At 38.4% G+C, this 20,631-nt stretch overlaps 1 protein-coding gene across 5 annotated transcripts in view; it reads right to left on the reverse strand.

The window, feature by feature from the left end:
- The window catches only part of dpy19l3 (dpy-19 like C-mannosyltransferase 3), a 61,633-nt gene extending 44,883 nt beyond the window's left edge, over positions 1–16,750 (reverse strand). The window contains exons 1-7 of one of the 5 annotated variants that reach the window (XM_032559671.1): positions 15,958–16,750; positions 14,164–14,291; positions 4,466–4,556; positions 2,965–3,086; positions 2,571–2,716; positions 1,268–1,391; positions 1,024–1,158 (exon numbers count right to left, since the gene is read on the reverse strand). In XM_032559671.1, coding sequence (XP_032415562.1) covers positions 1,024–1,158; positions 1,268–1,391; positions 2,571–2,716; positions 2,965–3,086; positions 4,466–4,556; positions 14,164–14,291; positions 15,958–16,075 — 864 coding nt within the window. In that variant the 5' untranslated portion in view covers positions 16,076–16,750. Of the gene's footprint in view, positions 1–1,023; positions 1,159–1,267; positions 1,392–2,570; positions 2,717–2,964; positions 3,087–4,465; positions 4,557–7,291; positions 8,959–14,163; positions 14,292–15,957 lie in introns of those variants that run through there. The other 4 variants (XM_032559673.1, XM_032559668.1, XM_032559669.1 and 1 more) reach the window with 4 other exon arrangements.
- Between the last annotated feature and the right edge of the window lie 3,881 nt (positions 16,751–20,631).

Genomic DNA, 20,631 nt, shown 5'->3' on the forward strand with positions numbered 1-20,631 from the left:
AATGCTAAATTAGTCGACTGATCAGGGATTGTGCATTTGAGCTACTTTGACTAGGCCTATCTCTAAAAGTCAATGTAAAAATGCTAAATATTACATAGTAGCTCTGAAATGCATAAAGTAAACATATTTTTATGCTTCACTACATATTCTTAGGACAGTAAATTCAATGAAGTTATGCTTTTGTTTTTCCTAAATCTTTACATTTTGTTTTGTATTTGATGCCTCTTGGTGCAGCATTTTGATTTTCTAGTGATTGCTTCTTTACCATCCAACGACTACTTTAATCAGACAAAACCAACCGTCTGTGGTTGACTGGTGATGTGGTTCATTTACATACATACAGTTTAAGTTGTGAACACTTTTGATTGCACATTAGAAACATACTTTGCGTGTGAAGGACACAATAAATGATGTATGTGTTTTTTGACACTCCAGGCATTCCGTATCTGAGGAGCAGGAGTGCCAGAGTGGAGTGACAGACGAATTGGAGCACGAGTTCATCAGAGTCGAGTGCAGGTTCAGCAGATTTGTGAGAGATTTAATTGAACACGTCACAAATGATCGTTCACTAGCATAGATATCTGTGCTCAAATCAGTCTCACTGCATATTCAGATCAAGTTTTTAAGCAAAAATGGAGGAGAAGTGAGGGTGTTGAACCATCTCACTTGGAAAAGTGTGCACTTGGTGCCAATTACAGATGTTAACACATCAGTGTAGCAGTCTGAATGCAGACAACCCAGAAACACACGGAAGAAGCGACACTGAAACCCATCACTGCTGTTAAATGAAACAAAACAATTTGAAAATATTCTTCACAGGTTTTTTTAGTGAACTTTATGTTGCTTGTCACTTGTTACTGCAAACAACTAGTTGTGTTGATACGATACTGATCAATGGATTTCAAGACACTTTATGGGTGGGACTGTTTGTGTTGATATTTAACTTTTGCAACCAACTATGGAATCAGTGAAGTGTGAGATATGAGGAGTGGTTAAGAGATATGAGAACTGTGTCCTGCGTACCTGCGTTGTCGTCAAGAGGTCGACGATGTCCAGGATGTAAACAATGAGAGCTTGAACCAGTAGGATGAACTGGTTGAACTGCCACGTCAGACAGAAGCAACATGTGGTCACGTACATCAGCCACACCATCACTTTCTGGCGAGCAAACACACAAAAACACACTTTATTCTGTGCTGCTTCTGCTTCTACCTTTGTTAAATAACTGAGATTATTCGTCTAGAATCAGTTTGTGTGTGAGCTGGACCTGCTGCAAGGGGCTGAGCTGAGGCCTGAGGTAGCAAGTGACAGCAGTAACCTGCAGGGCAAAGAAGGGCAAGGACCAGTTCTCCCTGAGGGAGATGGTGAACTCTACCCGAGTGGTATCCACCCTGAAAGAAGCAGAAGAGCAGCCCTTAGATGGAGAAACGCTGATTGTTTTAAATCAATTTTATTTGGTTTGTGTGCCTCATTTCTCAGAAAACAACCTGAGAAATAAGTTAAGGTCATCATGTGTGAACATCTGTGAAGTTTTCAAATATTTGGAAGATGCATCCTAATATGCTCCAAGCTCTGCAGGCTTGTTTTTCAGCTCAAAGCTGTTTCCTAGAGCTGGAGACCTCTACTACCCTCTGCTGTTAATGTTTACTAAAAAAATCCAACCAAAGTATCAACCTGCACAGAAAGTCAAAATAATCCTGAAATTTCTTCTAAATGTATGCCTTTTTTTCCAAGAAAGGTCCAAGCAAAATAAAAAGTAATACAACCCATCAACACAGCTACTCAGTGTCAGACAACTACTATATATCTACAGGCTCCCTGTGTCTTTCTATTATGATATACCATAAGCTGCCAGAATACATTTTTGCAAATATCAGTTTCTATCTACAAACTTATTTACTGAAGTATATGCCATTATCAAAGTCTATCACATTTTGTCATGTTTCGTCATAAAGCTTTTAAGGATTTAAAGCTTTAATATTTCATAATATTTCATAACACAAATACTGCATCCCCACAAACATCACCATTTTTATTACTTTTCTTTAGGACACCAGTCACATAATAGGACATAACAGGACGTGGCCAGTAGCTGGCTATTAAAAAAAATGTGGTTAATTGAAATAAAATCTTTTGATTAATCGACATTGACGCAGAGGTCAACCTTTCTAGGTTCTGGTCTGAGCCTTTTTATGTCAGAAAAAATGCCATTAATTATGCTAAAATTAAAAAACAAGGAGTTGAAATCTATGTAATTAATAAATTGAGATTACCGCGTTGAAGTCCTGGTCTAAACACAAATACCTGATGTGCTTTTCAGATGTTTATTTTAAAAAATGCAAGAACAGTGAATCATTTTTTCATCCACTACATACAGTATTTATGCAATAGTTACTCTGTCTGTCACAAAAAAATTCTACAAACTTTATAGTATGATTGACATTTTCTCTGGTCGGGGAGAAGGTTGGAATTCTATCAAATATGTGCAACACGACTTCTACAGAGACTCAGAGTGGTGCTCTCTCCTCTGCCTCGTCCCAGTGAGCATGCAGAACATTGTTATTACTCACCTATTAAGAATGTACCAGACTCCAGTCAGTAACCCAGCCAGCCAGGAACCAGCCAGGAGCCATGCTGTGAGGTACAGAGCGATCACATACACGGCTTGGAGAGAGAACACTGTGTAAATGTAGAAATACACGGGCTCCAGATACGCCTGGACCACACACACACACACACGCACACAAAAGAAAATGGCTTATTAGGCACTGATAGTTAGGCCAACAATGACAGCAGAGGAACTGGGCAGTTTGGAAAATTGCTAAAGTTTAAAAGTTGGGTCAGTTTTAAATATGCAACAACTCTTTTTTTAATTTTATGGCTCAAATTGGGAAAAAAAAATTATAAAAAGCTTTCCCCAGAGTCAATTTTTGCTACCAATGAGCAGTGTGGGTGGTGTGTTACCTGTAAGGGCAGCAGTCTGTACAGAACACTGAGAAACACCTCTTGGTAGATATTCATCCGCTGTAAAAGATTGATGGTCCTCTTTGATTCTGTCAAGTTGTCATGGATCAGTTCTGACAGCCCTGAGAGCACACACACACACACACCCACGCACACGCCCACACACGCACACACACACCCACACACACACACCCACGTTTACATTTAGACTTCCGATTTGCACTTTCTGAACCAATGAAGGATGTTTTTTTACATCTTTGACCAAGCTTGTGGAGCTATTGGTGTATTTAAGTGTGCTGTACTGTGCAGAGCTATCAAGTAAACTTGTAATTCAGTACATTTATGTCTGTGTTTAGGAAAAGAAACATTTTAAGTCAACTCAGAACCGTTTTTCTGTATCTAAACCTCAGATATATGAATAAACACAGCACTTATCAAGTATGCTCCTACTTTGTAACATCTCCTGACTGACGCTTCCACCTCCTTTAGAGAAGCAACTACTGTTGACAACTCAGTCATATTGGTGGATTTTTTTGCGATATTTAGCAACAATTCATACGTTTTTTGTAACTTTTTAAAAATAAAAATTAAAAAGGTGTTTTAGGACACTCTTAAAAGTTTATATTATCATTCTCGATGAGCAGAGTGTGATGCTGTGTGTCCCCTAAAGCAACGTCTCTTGAACCGCTTTCTGTTCATCCTTTAGTTTCAGGATCTACAAGATTTTATTCCAGCTTCAGGTTATCCAACATGCCCAAAACAGACCAATATTACACTCCTGATCCAACCAGACGACAGCGCCCTCTAGAGGTGCTGTCGTCTCTTACTGTATTCTCTACAGTAAGAGAATACTACAGTATTCTCTTACTGTAGTAAGAGAATACATATCTCAGACTCAGATGTGTTAACCTGGTAGACCAAAAATTAGAATAAACAAAGGTTATCTAGAAAAACAAAAACATAAACATTACAGCACCTCAGTTAATGCTAAACTTAAAGCTTCACATTGAAATACACCAATAGCTTCATAAATTTGGTCAAACATGTAAAAACACCTTTAATGTGTTTAGTCAGTGCAATTAGGAGTAGAGTAGCCCATGTAAAATAAATGATAAAGAAATTGAAACTGACAAAAACAATAGGTTGACTACTTTGGTCAAACATGAAAAATATAAACTGAAATAAACCGTCAGTCAAATGGGTCAGAAAGTGCAATTAGGAATTCTAAATGTAATATAAAATAAATAATAAAACATGTCAGTCAGAGCACAAAGCATAGAATTGGACCAAATAGATCTTATGGATTGGGAACATTGTCACCGATACTCAAACTAGAATTACATCAGGACCAATACAGATGTTAATATAGGATTGGTGCTTCTCTAACTACAGTTTGTTACAGCTGTAAATAACTAATTAATAAAAGAGAGAATTTAGTAAGGAAATAATGAGCTGAACTGCAGACGATGATGAAGACTTGGGTGGTTCACAGTGAGCATACCTTCCTGTATGGATGGAGCCTGCAACATTTGCTTGTAGTACGAATAGTAGAGTCCACATTCCGTCCGGAAGGAGATCTCCCTCTCCACTTCCTGAAAACAGAAATGGGGAATGTGCTGATATAAATCCAAGCTCTTTTGTTCTGCGTGATGTGGAAAACAGATTTTCTGGCGAGACAAGACAGAACCGAGAAGGACCGGAGCAAAGCGGCTGATATACTGGCAGCCCTCTGAGGTAACAATCAGAGGGGTAACACAGCCATCCCAGGAGAACCCCTTCCTTACCCCCCACCGCCCGCCAAGCATGATTACTGTTCCACTTCAGAAGGAGAGGAGACGGCACTGAGGACATACCACGCCATAATATTACATCAATTGTTTGTCTGCTACACTTAGTTTGGAAACATTTCCAATCAGCATTTGATTAAAAGTGAAATCCTCTGACAACAGCAGCCCGTTTCCTTATTAAAATCAGTTTTTATAATTCAGCAGGCGTCTGCCAAACTGTTCTCCGGCATTACTGTCCGTCTAAAGATAAAAACAGCAATCCAGAGTCTGTAAAAAATGAAACCATATATCAAAGCACTACAACGTGGTTTCTGGTATTTTCCAGTAATAATGTCAGCTTTAAAACCATAAAAAGTCTGTAATGGGAACAGATTAGTTTTCCTTTCAGTTTATCAGCAGATTAAGTAAGTACATGAGAGAGGGAAAGCCTGGAGCCATGTGGGTTTCAATTTAAAATATTACTAAAGTTGAAAATCCACCATGAAACAAATAAACAGTCAAATGAACACTAAATATATTTTTTTGTGATAATATCATCCAAAGTAGAACAAAAGAATCCAGTGACTATTGACCTCCTGGTTACTTCTCTGATTAATGTGGACAGCTGGGCTTTGAAGGTGAACAAGCTAAATAATCAAGTCAAGAATCAAAGTATAACCTGATTCTGAAGAAAAAATAGGAAAAGGGCTCCTGATTTATCATCTGGCAGTCATTTGGATTTTTGCAAAGAAGACATTAAATGGACCAAAAGACTGTCTTCTTAATTTGGACCAATGGGTCCAGTTTGTGAACAATAAATACTAAGTGCAGATAAAATCCCACACGCAGTCCCGAAATAAACTGCCAAATATGTGTATCCTGTTAGTTTGCTGGAAACGCAGAATTCATAAATGTCATCATGACTTCAGACTCAAACATGACTTTCTTTGACATGGCGCTTTCTTTTTTGAAAGCACATACTACTGCATATCAGTCAGAGGGAAATTAAATGTTGCCATAACTAAAATCATTCACATATCTTTAAAGAGTCATTGTGAATGATGATGCTGTGGGCAGGAAGGATCTTTTGACTTAGTTTGTAAAATAAAACTCTGTTCCTGTTCCATAACACCTTTGGATGTACAGATGGTTGAAGGTATGAGCCTGCTGCTTCCACTGATCAGACCGAATGAGCTCATATTTATGGAAGCCCATTTCTGCCAGGAAAGAAAAAATAAAAGTAATGCAAGAAGTCATAATTCAGAGATTCAAAGTCCTAATTATGAGACATAAAGTCACTTTAAAGTAGAAATGATAACTTTGAATCTCAATTATGAATTTAAAACTCAAAATGATGACATTCTGTTGGGCTTTTGTAGTATTTTTTTTTTTTATTTCATGGCAGAAATGGGCTTCCATACATATTGCATGTAGGCTGATATCTAAAAAAAAATTAAATAAAAAAAACATTGCAGAAAATAACATTTCTGGACATCACAGGTGTTAACACAGAACAACTACAATACACTTCTATTATGGACAACAGCCACCCACAAATAGCTATGACCTGTGAATCAGATCGCCTCTAAAATGCTCATAACTCTATATTTAATAGTTCAAACAGCAAATACATATTATTATGTATTTATGTGCACAACTGTGAAAGCTCTGCAGCAGAAGTTAATATTGTCCTTATTTCCGCTCTTGGGAGGAACTGGCAATGGAAATAAATGCTGCTAGGCTAACACCGGCGAATAGTGTGTCATGTTATGTTGTGTCTAGGAGTTTCAGCTTCCCAAGCTGCATGTTGAGTTCATATGTCAATTTATGTCATAATTTAGCAGCAAATTAATATATGTTTTTTGATTAAAATGCAATTACTTGCAAAGTTTTATTCCAGAACCTGAAATGAACTCAATAAAAAATTTTATCAAGTCCCACCACTAAACAAAATGTAGTTTTTAAATACTAAATTTTGTGTTATACACATGTACACTTTGCATACATGTGTATACCTACATACTACACCTACAGTTAAGGTGAAGCACAAAAACTGCTTCACCTTAACAGTTTTGGTGAAAACTGCTAAGGTGAAGAGGGACTCTTTCCAAAACAAAACATGTCCTGAACATAGTTAACATGGCTCAGACAAAAAACACTGGCAACACTGCATTCTGAGTCAGAGTTACATTTTTCACTCAGTCACACCTTTCAACACAAAGGTCTGGAGGCAACTTGGAGTTACGCATCATGCTCAGGAGCACGCCGACATGTGGCAGGGGCAGGACGCTGGAATCGAACCTACATCTTTCTAGCAGCAAGACAAGGACTCTGGTAAATGAGCCACAGCTGCCCCAATGGGTCAACTAACAAATAAGACAGAAAGGTAGGAACTCCTGCTGGGAACTGTGATTGGCCAGCTGAGAGGTGTGACAGCTTTGTGTGTCCACTTTATGACTGACCAAATCCACCTCAACTCCTTAGTGCTGCCAACTGTACACAGCGAAGCACAATGTGCCTCCCCTTATTTCATTTTCTAGAATTCCAGCAGTGTCTCCTACCGTGAGCTGAGAGAACCACAGCAGATTCTCGTGTATGGCGTTGACACACCAGGCCTGAGCCACGGCCAGCAGCACCGCTAGGAACAGCCCTGCTGCCATGGAAACACACCGTTGCCAAGGCCACCGGCGCGGAAGGTATGAACCGGAAAAAGAACCGGATCGTCCAAGCGGGAAAACTCCTTCTCTAATCCTTGCTGGCTCCGTCCTCTTGCCACTGCTGCATCTCTCTCCAGATGATCCGGGTGGCAAAATCCCCAGGCTGCTCCCTGCCTGGTTCACCTTCGCTCTTTTCCGAACATCCATTGCATGAGAAAAATGGAGATCATCTATATGTTCTCGGAACTTTTGATGTGTTAGATCCAGGTAAATAAACAGGATGAGCCTGAGATACTCTGTAGAAGAGATCCAAATCCATTACATGGATAAACACCAACAAGCCATGTTTTTTTTTCCTTCACTTGAAGTCACTCCAAATAAATTAAAGAACGGCTTTTAATCGTTTCAAGTTCTTCGCCAGAGGAAATATGCAAAAGCTCTCTCAGAGGGAATGAGGAGCTAGTTTCCTTTCCAATCCTCTTTCGAGTCTACCCGAGGCAAAACAAGCACTGGCTTTTCACCAAAAACTATAAGGAATACGGATAATCCCTGGTTTATACTGAGGTCAAAGAGAATAAGCCCCGTGAACAAGTTCAGAAGAGTGCCTTCCTTGTGAAAGCTACTTAATTTTTCTCCCCTTCATTTCTCTCTGTCAGCATGTCCTCTTGATGAATTTTGAATAACTTCTATCTCTGGTGTTTGCTTGAAGGATCCATGGATGAGTGAATTCGCGACTGGAACCGCTGACTCCTTCCTCAAGCAGAAAAATGTCCTGGCTTCTGGTTAAAGTGAAAATAAAAAGCTATCTTTAAACAGTTCAAAGTATAAAGAATAAAAATAAAAAGTGAGCTGCAGTAAGTGTGTGAACAACAGGACAGACTGTGGACAACTGCAGCCTTTCGAAGGGAGGGAGAGGGGAAATAAAAAAAAAAGAAGAGAGGACTACTGCTGACCTCTTGTCTATAAAAACACACACAGGCGCAGGATAAGAGAGACGAGGGTGGGAGAGAGCACCGAGGGAAACGTGTTGGAACATCGTTTGGAAAACGTGGGGAACATTTGTCGGAGAATTTGTGGCTCTGGAGCTGGTGTGAAGCTATGAGCACATGCTCCAAATAAACCCCCGCAGGGTTCTGGAGTCCACATGGACATGAGCTCACACCTGATGAATTCAAGAGGACAAACTGAACCGACTGAGCTCAGTTTTCAGCAGCACTGGTGATAATCAGCAGTGTAGAACATTATCTCAGGACCACACTGTCTCAGGAAAGCAGGATTATTAAAATATGTTCTACTTCCTGTTATGGACAACAGCTTTCGTAAGTAAGCGTCAGTCATAAACTCCTTACTACTGATCACTTTGTCCTTCCATGTTCCACCAAGGTCACAGGCTGGGAGTACCTTCAGAACTGGCACTGAGGAACCTCAGGTGTGTGGCTTATAATGTGCAAAATCCACGTTTTTAGCCCTTAAAATCATTGTTGTCTACTTTGAGTGTCTAGGAGTGCAAAATATTTAAATGTATTATCTCCCAGTGATGCATAGATATCTTTATATTCTTTTTGGGTCATATTTTTTAGTCTGATAATTTTTCTCTATTTGCTATAATGTTCTTGTCTATGACACCACCGTATTTGCTGTGGAACTGCTAAACAAGCTCATGACTTCCGGCTAATCAGTTTTGTAAATCCGCCATATTTTCTCGTAGTCCAAATTCAGTTATGCAGAAGTTGAAAGTAAACAAGTCAAAATATTCGGTTCTAGTATGCATTAACTCACAGGATTCCTTACATCATCTCCCAGCGTCAGAGGCTCTTTGAAGTGTCTGGTTAAATTTGATTTTTCTCTGGAATATGCCCACATCAATGGAGAAAGTCCGTTTGGACCGACCATTTAAGGATGAATGCTTCAGCAACCTCCAGCAGTATCAAGAGGGATTTTCTGAAAGGCTTCATCTGATGGAGGGTCAGTTCCTTCTCCATTGATAAACAAGATACACAGCAAAGCAGTGAGCTGCTAATAACACTGAAATCACAGCAAAGCTTCTTTTAGACATGAATGTTGCGTGTTGATAATCACATGCTTTAGCATTAATTGTTTTAATAGGTATCTCATATGTTTAACACTAGTTAAACTATACTCCATATTGTAGTTGGTTTGTATGGATGGAGGGGGTGTAAAAACTACAAAAATGGCTGAACAGGGTGGAGTGGAACACTCTGTGACCTGGAGGGGGACGTGGCGTGAAATGTCTCATTCACATTTAAAAAGACCGCAGCAAAATGAGTTGCTCTAAAACAGTCTGTGGAACTAGAATAACCAGGAATTCAGAACAAAGCATTGCAGTCCTACTTTCTATAGACCATATGTGAATGATTTACATGTGAAAAGGAAGAATTTAAGTGAATATGTCTACTTTAAATTACTAGCTGTCTATTCCTTCTTGCCAGCACTTCTCAATGGCTGCATAATCTGCTTTAGCATCAGCCTGCTAAAAAGCAAAATTTCCTGTAAAAACTCATGAGCTTGAATGTACCATACAGTGCTCTAAACCCAAAAATAAACAAACATTATTGCTGCTATCTTAAGTATCAATGAGTTTTATCAAAAGTAGCACTCTAAGAGACAGAGCTTTCTGATAAGAAGAATAACAATGTCTTTGGTCACAGCTTCAGATACACAACATCTGAAAATCTAATTTATCAACAGACTTTTTCCCCTGTGCCCAGTGGAATAGCTCTGTGCTCAGAAAGGTTAAATCTACTCAGAAGAAGATTTACCTAAGACTTTTTTATTACCCAGTAAAGTTGTAAGTGACATTTATGAATTCAGATCTGTGAAAAGCAAGTCAGGTATCCCCATGTAATCACTTTACTGTCTGGTTATAGCTAGCTTTTTTTCTCTTGCCTTTTATGCAATGATTTTTTTTCTACATTTATTAAAGAGTTTAATGATGTTATGCAGAAAAGAGAGAGAAATACCAAGACACCACATCTTATTTATAATGCTGATCTTCAGCATCTGTTTATTGAGAGAATAGCTTTAATGTTTCATGTTTGTGAATAATCTTAGTCAGTTACTCAAGTCGCTTCGGTAGAAAAACTTTGCTGCTTCTGTCTTTCTTAGTTCCAACGGCAACATTTAGTGTTTCACTTTTTTTCCACAGTTTTAGCATTTTTGGCTTTGATTATTAAATAACCTTTTCTCAGCTTAGTAAACACATGCTCTTCTTCTGAGGTTTTCAGAGCCTCTGTAATATTAATAATAGGAAAGAACAAAAATTATTTTCAGTTTTTACCTGATCTGCAAAACTTTATGACTGAAAATGACCCTGGCTGTAACTTGATTGCAGTCAAACAAATAAAATATAAATATTACGGGGGGCCCTTTCTGTCACCCACATACAGCTTTAGTGATACATTACTACTGAGGGATGAGTTAGCTAGGCCAATATCTAATACAGATATAAAACACAGCTCAAAATTATAAGGCATATTTATGGATGCCTTGAGAAAATCAATTTGATTCAGTTGGGCAGAAACAATTTCATACCAAACAGCAAGATCCCCCCCAAAAAAACCTCTTTATTCCACTGAAATCTTCAGCTAAAAACCATCTGCATATGCATTAGCTTAACAGGCTTTAATGAAAATGAACTTCTTAGCCCAAATTAAAAAGGTTGTTTTTTCATTATGAACTTAAAGTCATCTTTGAACTTACAAAGAACGTTTTGCATTCCTCAAATAAAACTTGCCAAAACAATTTAGTGTACTGATTTCTTTTATGCACTTATGTATATATTTTCAACTGAATAATAACAAATGGCCCTGATCCTCGATGGAGGAGGCAGTCTGAGGACATAGAAGGTGGACGTTGCTAAAGCAGTTAAAAGCTTTTTCAACATTACCAGAACATCAACAATATTTGTGCACATTTGTAAAGGAAACCCAGAGACAGGCGTTTGATCTGAAGTGTTTGGGGTATAATGTAAGCGATTTTGCAGATGATGTGGTTCTGTTGCCAGGACCTTCAGGCTGATGGTGGTAAACTGGGCAGACTGGTAGAAATGAGGCTGCAATTCAATCAGCAGCCACCAGGCCTCTTCACGGTGAGCAAATCCTGAAACATCTGCTGACATAGCTGAATGGTGCAATGTGCTATTATATACATTCTGATGGTTGAGTAACCTCAAACTAACAAACTAAACCCAATAAATATCTTTGCTGTTGAGCTGGTATGTCTCGTTCAATAATTGAGCAACAAAAAAGAGTTTTTGAATCCAGAATTATTTAGTCAATATGTAGTTGATAAAAAAGCCAGTTAATTAACTAATTAATTAACTACAGATGCTGCAATTAACTTGATTAAAAATTGCAATGGAGTCCCACCACTACTTTTTACACATCTTTGGCAGGGTCTGTCCACCAAAACAAATGAGAACTAACAGTGTTACAAAATGAGAAAACCTACAGCAGGAGTTTTTATTTCCATGTTTTTTTTTGTCTGCGTTTAATGCAGACTGTGAAATCAGATAATACAGCTTTGAGTCAGTCTAAAACAATGTTCTTCTGCAGTGCTACAAGGGCCTTTAAAAATGACCTCATATTTGGCAATGTTGCCGCACCACACAGCGCAAACTTTATCCCAGAGGAACCAAGCTTCCATTTGGCTGAGTTCAGAAATCAGCGCCGCACTACGCCTGGAAAAACCATCATCTCTTTACACAATGAGGTGTTTATGATGCGTTTCCAAGGCATCTGATGGAGAACGCAGCATAAGGGGAGGTGTATCATTGTAACATGATGAAGAAGTGTTGTTATTCGACAAAAAGCAGAAAATTAAAAATTGTTTTAAGCCAAGTTTTCATGACCTCCTTATAATTGAGTACTAAAAACGTAAAGCTATAATTTGAATTTTAAAACTTGACCTGTACATAAGTTTGTTTGTTAATCTGCAAGAGTCTATTAGAAGCAAAGTTACATGACAGTAATTGATGATCAGTTTCAATGACGTCTTAGAGCCACTAGTTTGTACCCATTATTTTGAATTTAGGTAATAGCAATAAAAAATTAAACATTATGTCAAAATTAAGTAAAAAAATTGTTTTGTTAGACCAACAGCACACATTTATGTAGGTATTGAACCCATTAAAGACATTCTTCACTCTACAGAGAGAGTTTAACAGAAGCAGAACTCTGCCACACTATCACATTTTGACATTGACTTCAAAAAGCTGCAGGCAGTTATTAGAAGAAAAGCTGTCAATCCTCCTGAACTTGTCGTGGAGATGGTTAGGTTTCCAGCACAGGTTACCATGGTGACAGATGCAGTTAGAAAATGAATTAGCTTTGAGACAATAAAAATCCTAAATTGAACCATAGATTGCCTTGATGCGATGCTGTTGTGTGATGGGTCAGAATTCCCTGGACGTGTTTGTCTATGTGGAAAACGTGTTTAACTTCCAGCAGTTTTCTTTTCATTTTGTTCTCCTTCTCCATGTTGTTGTTCTTGTTGCGCTAATTGTTCTCTATCATCAAGGCCTGTGCTGAAATGAAATGTTTTTGTGCTTCTGTAAGATGACAATAAAGGCATGGTGATTCATTCTGATTATGATCTTTTGTGTTTTTTCTTGTTCATGTTGTCCTTTTTCACTGTTTTTTTAGTTGCTCTTGTTTTGCCGATCATGTAATTAGCTGCGTTTCCATTACACATATGTCGAAAAAAACCCCACAATTTCTATATTACAGTGTTTCCATTAAATAGGAAGCATGAACAAACTTACTCAAGTAAGTGAACAAACTTACTCAAGTTTGTTCACGATAAGTCATTAAAAAAACATGCTGCGTCACGATCCTCCAGCAACTTCCTGTCACCTTCTTGTTCGTGGTTTGCGCCTGTGACATTCAGTTGTTGATCACATGACTCGTACGATGCGAAAAAAGTGTTTCCATTGCAGTTTTGCAAAATAAACCAATTTGAATATGGCCACAAAAAAAACACCTCATCCTAAGGCCAAAACTACTTATCAATAAATAAGTTGTTTTTTTTAAATTAGTATGTTTCCATTAAGAAAAATTCATTTTCGAAATGTCAGATTGCCTAATACGGTCAAGGGAAACACAGCTAACGTTACCATTTTTGTTGTTCCTGTTTGTTTTGTTATTATTTTTAGAACTTGTTGCTCCTACTCCTATTGTTTTATGTCATTGAAATGTAAAAGTCATGGGATCAATCAACCTCAATCTACAGGGATTTTTGCGTGCAAACAAATGCATGGACAATTCATTCTTTACCCGTACACCATCACTCTATCAGGAAAACAGCTGTGAATTGTTCTTTTGTGAACAAACAGTTCCTATTCTACACTCACTGATGAGTGAAACCACAACTACTGACTTATTCACACAAAAGCTTGACTTGAGTGATGGCTTTGTTCTAACAAGTGCCCTTGTAAGCCTCAGTGGAGATACTGCGAGACAATATGTAACATAACACGAACCATCTTAAGTTCTGAGTGCAATATTTCAGCCTTTACACATGAGCTTTTCCAATTTTGACAAACCAAATGGCTTCCCAGCTTGTGACTGGTTCCAAGAGAACATGGTAGTTGGAACCAGACATTCACTCCCAGACTGGGAGGATTTGCAAAAAATTTGAGCCTCCCTTTGCTCAGACTGCAGAGTGCAGACAGACAGAAAGTTGGACTGAACAGAACCGGAGAATCACATCCATCATAAAGAACACTCAGCAGAAAGCAGGAGAGTTATGGCCTTTACCTTGATGTTGGAGAACCACAGGTCGTTCTCATGCAGCGTGGCCACGTAGATGGAGCACAGGAGGCCCAGGCCCACAGAAACAGACCAACCAATCGATGTCCAGATTATAGCACCCCATGACCAATCGCCTGCAAGGACATGAAAATGTTATGTCTTTTGCAGCCACAGCTTTTGAAAAAATTATTATTTTCTGGTTTTTGCTTTTTTGGTTTTTATTGGTAAACCAATTCATTGTTTTTTTGTAATTCATCATTTAGATTTTTTTTCACACTTTTTAAGGTTGTTTCATCAACTTATTAACAAAACGGGGCAAAAGCCTAAAGCGTCCTAAAAACATTAAAGCAAAGAAGGTTCTAGTGTTAAATCAAAGGCTGTGATTCTGCATGGAGTTGAAATGTTCTCCAATAAATCTGTAGGCCTGGCACAATAACTAATTTTACTGGACAATAATTTGCCACAGAAATTACTGAGATAAATGATAATATTGTCTTTTAGAGACCATTTTCAGCTATAATAATAATAATAATAATAATAATAATAATAATAATGCCATACTAATTAAAATACACAATACCAAAGATAAAAAAACATTCATTTCTAAAGAACATTTAATGCTGCAACTTGAAAACATTTTAAATAACCAATATAAAATGAAGCCTAGGCGCAAATTCAAACTGGAAGACTCTTTTATCCCCACCGGGACCCGTTAATTGAAGCGACCTGCCCACAATCGTCGACCTATCAACGCTGGACCAAGCCACGTCACGTCCAATCATCGACCAAGTCCCAGCTGATAAGGACCTTCATCCATGGTGTCCTTCGCTCTCCAGCCGAGCTCAACCCACCACCACCCCTTCTCCTCCATTCGCCCGGTCCTGAGGCCCGCACCCTTCTTCAACCTCCACCACCAGTGCCGGGCCCTGGGGGATGACGTTCCTAACAGCATCGGGGATGCTCATCTGAAGCCTATCGCTAACGCTGCGATAACCTTTATCCCCAGCCGGGGCCCGAGCACCAAAGACTTTAAATCCTGTTTGTCAATAAACTCTTCTAATTGTCTTCTTATCTCCGTCTGAGTCTCTCCAGATTGAATAAACAAAACTACCATAACAAAAATAATTACAATGGGTGAAGAAATCTCTGTAACAAAAATTGTGCTTCAGAAAATATTAATCATTCAGCTGTGAAAACAAAAAAAAAATGCCAGTTTTTGTAAAGAAAAAAAAAAAGAAGAAGAAAAAGGAAGCCATGCTAACTCAACAGTGGGTTTCAGTTTATAAAATGTCAACTTTTTAATAATATTAAAGGGAAGCATATTTATAACTTCTATTGTCCAAATGGAAATTATCAAGCTCTTTTTAATTTATCGCACAATTAATTGGTTTGTTGCTGACAGTCTTAACTGTAGATTCTCTCCGGGTTCAGTTTTCTCCCAAAGCCCAGAAACATGGCTGCAGTTAGGTCATTTTCTTTTATTGACCTTAGGCTTGGGTGCAGCAGGCAACCACCATCACCCATTAAAACTACAAGAAAACTTCCCTGTGAAAGGCTCAGCTCTGACTGAAGAGTTCGCTGCAGAGTGGTGTTACCACCAGTGCAGAGCTTGTTCAACACTGACAGCAGGATGCAGCACATTGACTTGAGTCCTAAAAAGTCATGCCTTAATGGGAGTGCTAATTGGAACAAAACCGCTCTTTTAGTTATTTAATGACATCAGGTTTTCCTACTGACTGACAACGTCCCAGGAGGATTACTCTCTCTCTCTCTCTCTCTCTCTCTCTCTCTCTCACTCACCCTGCAGGATCCTGTCTGGAAGGTGATGGGTGCAACAGTTGGACTCCTGGGACTGAACTTCGGCAGCCGGAGTCGCCTCCTTCCCCCTGCTGCCTTTCCTCTGACGCAGGCTCGTCATGTTGCCAAACTGTCCCCCCCCCCTCCACCCTTACACCGGCGGGAGCGCGTGAGGAGATCCACGCAGATACGATGAATTTTTAATGCGCGGATGTAAACAACGCTGAGCGCCGCTGTAACACCGGGACAGACGGGCCTTCTGCTCGGGATTTCCTGCTCACGTTACAGCCGGACTGAGAAATGTCAGAATCCGCTCGAGACCAGATTAACGGAGAGCCACATTCATTTCTACCATCTTTAAACCGGAGGGTTTGCTCACATATCATCAGGAGTTAGCTGACACATGGGTGATGCGGTCATTGACACACAGAGTAGAATGAGGCAGGGTTAAAGTCCTGCTGAGCCGCTCCGACACACAGCTAGCGCCTCATTACAGTCATTCTGCTTTTTAACACAAAGGCGCGCTCGCGCTGCAGACGGACGGCGGAACGGTCTCCGTTAGGTTACAAGCGGTCCATGCCAGCCTCTCACCCTCCTCCGGGCTAAAGGAGCGGCTGGTAGGACGGTCCAGCAGCCCCCCCTTGTCTCCCTGTTCTACCAGCGTCCTCCTATATCACTTGCTCGTCCCAATTTCTCCCCTTTTCTCCCAAAACTTGCTCAATCCTACCCGTGTGTTTAATATTTGCTGGCTGCGGCACTGTGTTTCAGTACCGGAAGTCGGCGGTTCTATGCTTCAAAATAAAATTCTAAAATATTATAAGTTTACTTCTATATGGGTGATTTTATTGTGATTTGCTACCATCAAAACACATGAATAAAACTTACAAGTTCAACCAAATTGAATAAATGAAGCGTTTAAAATAGAACTTGAATTATAAGAAAATTTTACAAAATCGCTTAATCTTTTAAAGTGGTACTTGATTTCAACTTACCTACAATTCCAGCTTTATTAAGTCTGTTCTTGTTTCGACTGCCTGCATCCCAGTGGAAGGGATTTTCCGGCCCATCAGATCCTGTAAAGCACTAGAGATCGAAAAATTTGAATGAAAATAAACAAAAGATTAATTAGGAATAACAGACCGTCTTGTGGTAACATAAAATATTAGTTTAAGAAATATAACAGAAATAGTCTTACAATAAGATTGTTTTCACATCAATATTTTTTTTTTCTTTGAGTGATATCTCTGGATGGGGAGTTTATAATTTTAGTTAATATGTTTTTCCTGCAAAAACTGCCCCGCTTTTCACAACTTAACTCTGACCCTCTCCTGTGTTGTGCTGTTAGTCTCCCTTTGATGGTGATTGTCTTTATCCAGACAGCGATTAATGCAAATGGAATAAGCAAAAATTCTGTCCTTCATATATAACATCTTCCTTGAGACAAGACCCCACGTCTGTGTGAGAGGACAAGTATGACATAAAGTTAGAGTTCTCAAAGGCACATCATGATTTTCTCACTATTATTAAGCTATCACTGGGTCACTGTCAAATAATATGGTTTCAAGCTGCATCTCCTTTTACAATTTTCTTCCATCTCTAATTTATATATATATGTATATATATATATATAAAGAAAAACCTTACATCCCATTTTCTGAAATGGTCGTTATTACTCTCCAGCTGGCTTGCTGGCTCACCTTGGTGATGAAATGATGGGAACAAGTGATATTGGACTTATTGGACTGGATATTGTGACATTGTTATTGGCCTTTTCCTCCTGCAGCTTCATGCATCAGTGAAGATGAAAGCTCTTTGTAATGAGTGAGAAACTGTTGACATTATGTGTGTCAAAACCAAAAAACCCAAATAGAAAACAGAAAAATATAAACTTTTAAGTTGCTGGAAAATATAATAATAAACTGTTGCACTCATTTCTACTTTTTTGTTTTTTATTCAAAGATTGACATTTTTGACATTGTTTATGGGAACAAATTCAAGGGGAAAAAACCTATTTAATAAGTGATGATAAATAAAAGCTTCATAAAAGCAACAAATCAACTTAAAACAATAAAGGTAATAACACTCAAAGGGTTCTATGACTTGTGTAAATTATTGAAAAAGAATCTGATCAACGTTTTTCAGAAGGTATTCTAAGTTTGTGAATCAAAGGAAGAAAAACTGGAGCAATTTTGTTGAAAACATCTGGTGACTAGCTGTAACCTGATTATTGGAGGGTGTCCTATAGAGACCTGCATTGAAAGATAACAATGATTTTGTGTGGAAGAGTTAATAAACAATAAAAATGATCTGGTGCCTGTCATGGTTTACTGAGAGCAATTTTAAATCCAAACATACACAAGAAATCCCGGCTCTGTGGAAAACAGTGGCTCAGCAAAAGCATGTTGGATCACATTATAATCCAGGAATGATAGAAATGTTTCCTCAATTAACTTTTCTTATAATAGAGGGAAATTCTATAAAAAAAAACACTATATTTGTCCTAATATTCTTATTGCATTTTTGTAAATTAATTAAAGATAATGTCATGCAACTTCTTCTTTTTTTTTGGTCTTTGATAATTGTCACTAAGGTTGTTCCATAAAGTTATTAGTTCTGTTTATTTTTGTTCATTATTGTATTCTTTAACTTTGTGCTTTAGTTTAGATTCATATTTTAGTGTTAGATCCCTTTGTATTTCTTTCTGTTTATAGAGGAAGAGGAAGGATCTCCGCTAACGCTTCTTTGTGCACTTTAAAGCCGGTCAGTTTCATTTCCTCCCATTTGATACATCAGTCTTTCTTGTGCTGCTCATTTGCTCTTACACACCTAAATATTACTCAGCTTTACAGATGTGTGATTTAGTTGCCATGTGAACATGGAGTGGAACGGGTCTGCTCTGCTCTGACTACTGGTGACAAAGTGGATAAGGTGTCAATCATATGTGATACATGTAGCATTCTCATAACTGAAGTTAACATTTACTTGATTGTGTTATAAAATGGTGCAATCAAGTAACTGATTGTGCTATGTGTCTGGAAGACGCATAATACTGCCCCTTTAAATCATTTCAGTTTGCACACAAATGTGTCCAAATGTATCCTTTTTCTCTTGTCCGTCCCGTCATCCCTACCCTGACTGTTAATCTACTGGATGATAGATAACCTACTGAAGATAACTCGTCTTTCTCTTTGTTCTCCCAGTTGCACTCTTCAAAACAGCATGGAGTTGAAAATCCTCTTTCCTCTCTACTCACTGCAACATGAAGCAAGGTTTCTGAAGCAAGAAATACCAGAATTAGCAATTAATCTCAATAGGAATAGCTCTTACTTCCCCCCCTGCTTTTCTTTTCCTCCCTCACCCTTCTTTCACCTTGATCTTCACTTTCATAGTGATATTATTAACCAGTTTAGGTAGAAAATGTGATCCTCTAAAGAAATCGATAGACCTGAAGGTTTTATTTTGTTCAGGATTTTGGGAAAAGTGGTGAGAATGCAGAGGAGGACACATCTTTCTCTTTCACAAGGAGATATTGTGCATGTGAAGTAATGGAAAGGCTGAACCAAGAGAGATTAGATTTCATTTATTTCTTCAAAAACAGAAAATGTAAAACCCAATTGATCCTCAACCGGCTTAAAAAAAAAAGAGAGATTATAAAAGAACCTGGACTGCATTTTCATTTGTTTCATTGCCTATCCACAAGACAAAATGAAATGTTCACCTTGAAAACAGCCTGGCAGCACAGTGTAATGAGAAACGTTCAATCAAGATGTAAAGGAGTTGTCAGAAAAACAAAGCCTACCCTCGTCTCCCCTGGAAACAAATAACAAGACTGTCCCACCCGTCTCCATTAAAGCTGTGGTTCAGACGGGTCCAAAGCACATCACAGCTCCAACGTCCTGAGGGGGCTGGAGTAGCATCAAACTGTGCTCAAGTAAAAGTAGAACTACTTCAATATGTTCTCACCGAGGTAAATGTATTTGTTAAAATGTCTACTCAAGTACAGAGTAACTGACATCAATCTTTTAATATTTAAAATTTTCATCTTCAGTGAGAAAAAAGTATGATGTTATGTAGATGTTTTTATGTTTTAAAGATGAAAATAATTCATATTAATAGGAAATGTATAAAATCAGGCAACATAAATATATTTTCCAAAATGTTACTCAAATAAATGTAAAGCCACATTATGGAGGAAGGGCTTCGGAAAACACGTAGGCTGGAATAGAAGAGAGCATTACCATCACCCTTATGAAATTTGAACAGTTGACATGCTGGGTTAAATGATACGAGAGGATTAAAAAAAAAAAAAAGAGAGAAAAATAAAGAAAAAAGACAGGATTACCCAAAACTGAGAAATTATGTAAAACAACTGGGTTATCAACCTAAATCTGGATTTCAGCAATGGAGGTTGATCAAGCCTTCAAAGTTGGCTCTGTTAAATCCTAGGTGTCTGGTGAGAGTTAGCAGTTCAAATACTGCTGTTCAAATAAGCAGTATTTGAACATTGGTGTTCATTGGCTAAAGTGAACACTGGAAGATGGACAGACCATTAAATGACAGTAGCTGCGTTTCCATTACAAATGAGCACAAAACTTTGTCAATATTCTGTTGAAAATGCACAATTTTGCAATTGTGGTGACTCCATTCAATAAGAAATGCAATTAAAATCACACATGA

Source organism: Xiphophorus hellerii, chromosome 4 (genome assembly GCF_003331165.1).
Source record: "Xiphophorus hellerii strain 12219 chromosome 4, Xiphophorus_hellerii-4.1, whole genome shotgun sequence".
NCBI classification, from domain to species: Eukaryota; Metazoa; Chordata; class Actinopteri; order Cyprinodontiformes; family Poeciliidae; genus Xiphophorus; species Xiphophorus hellerii.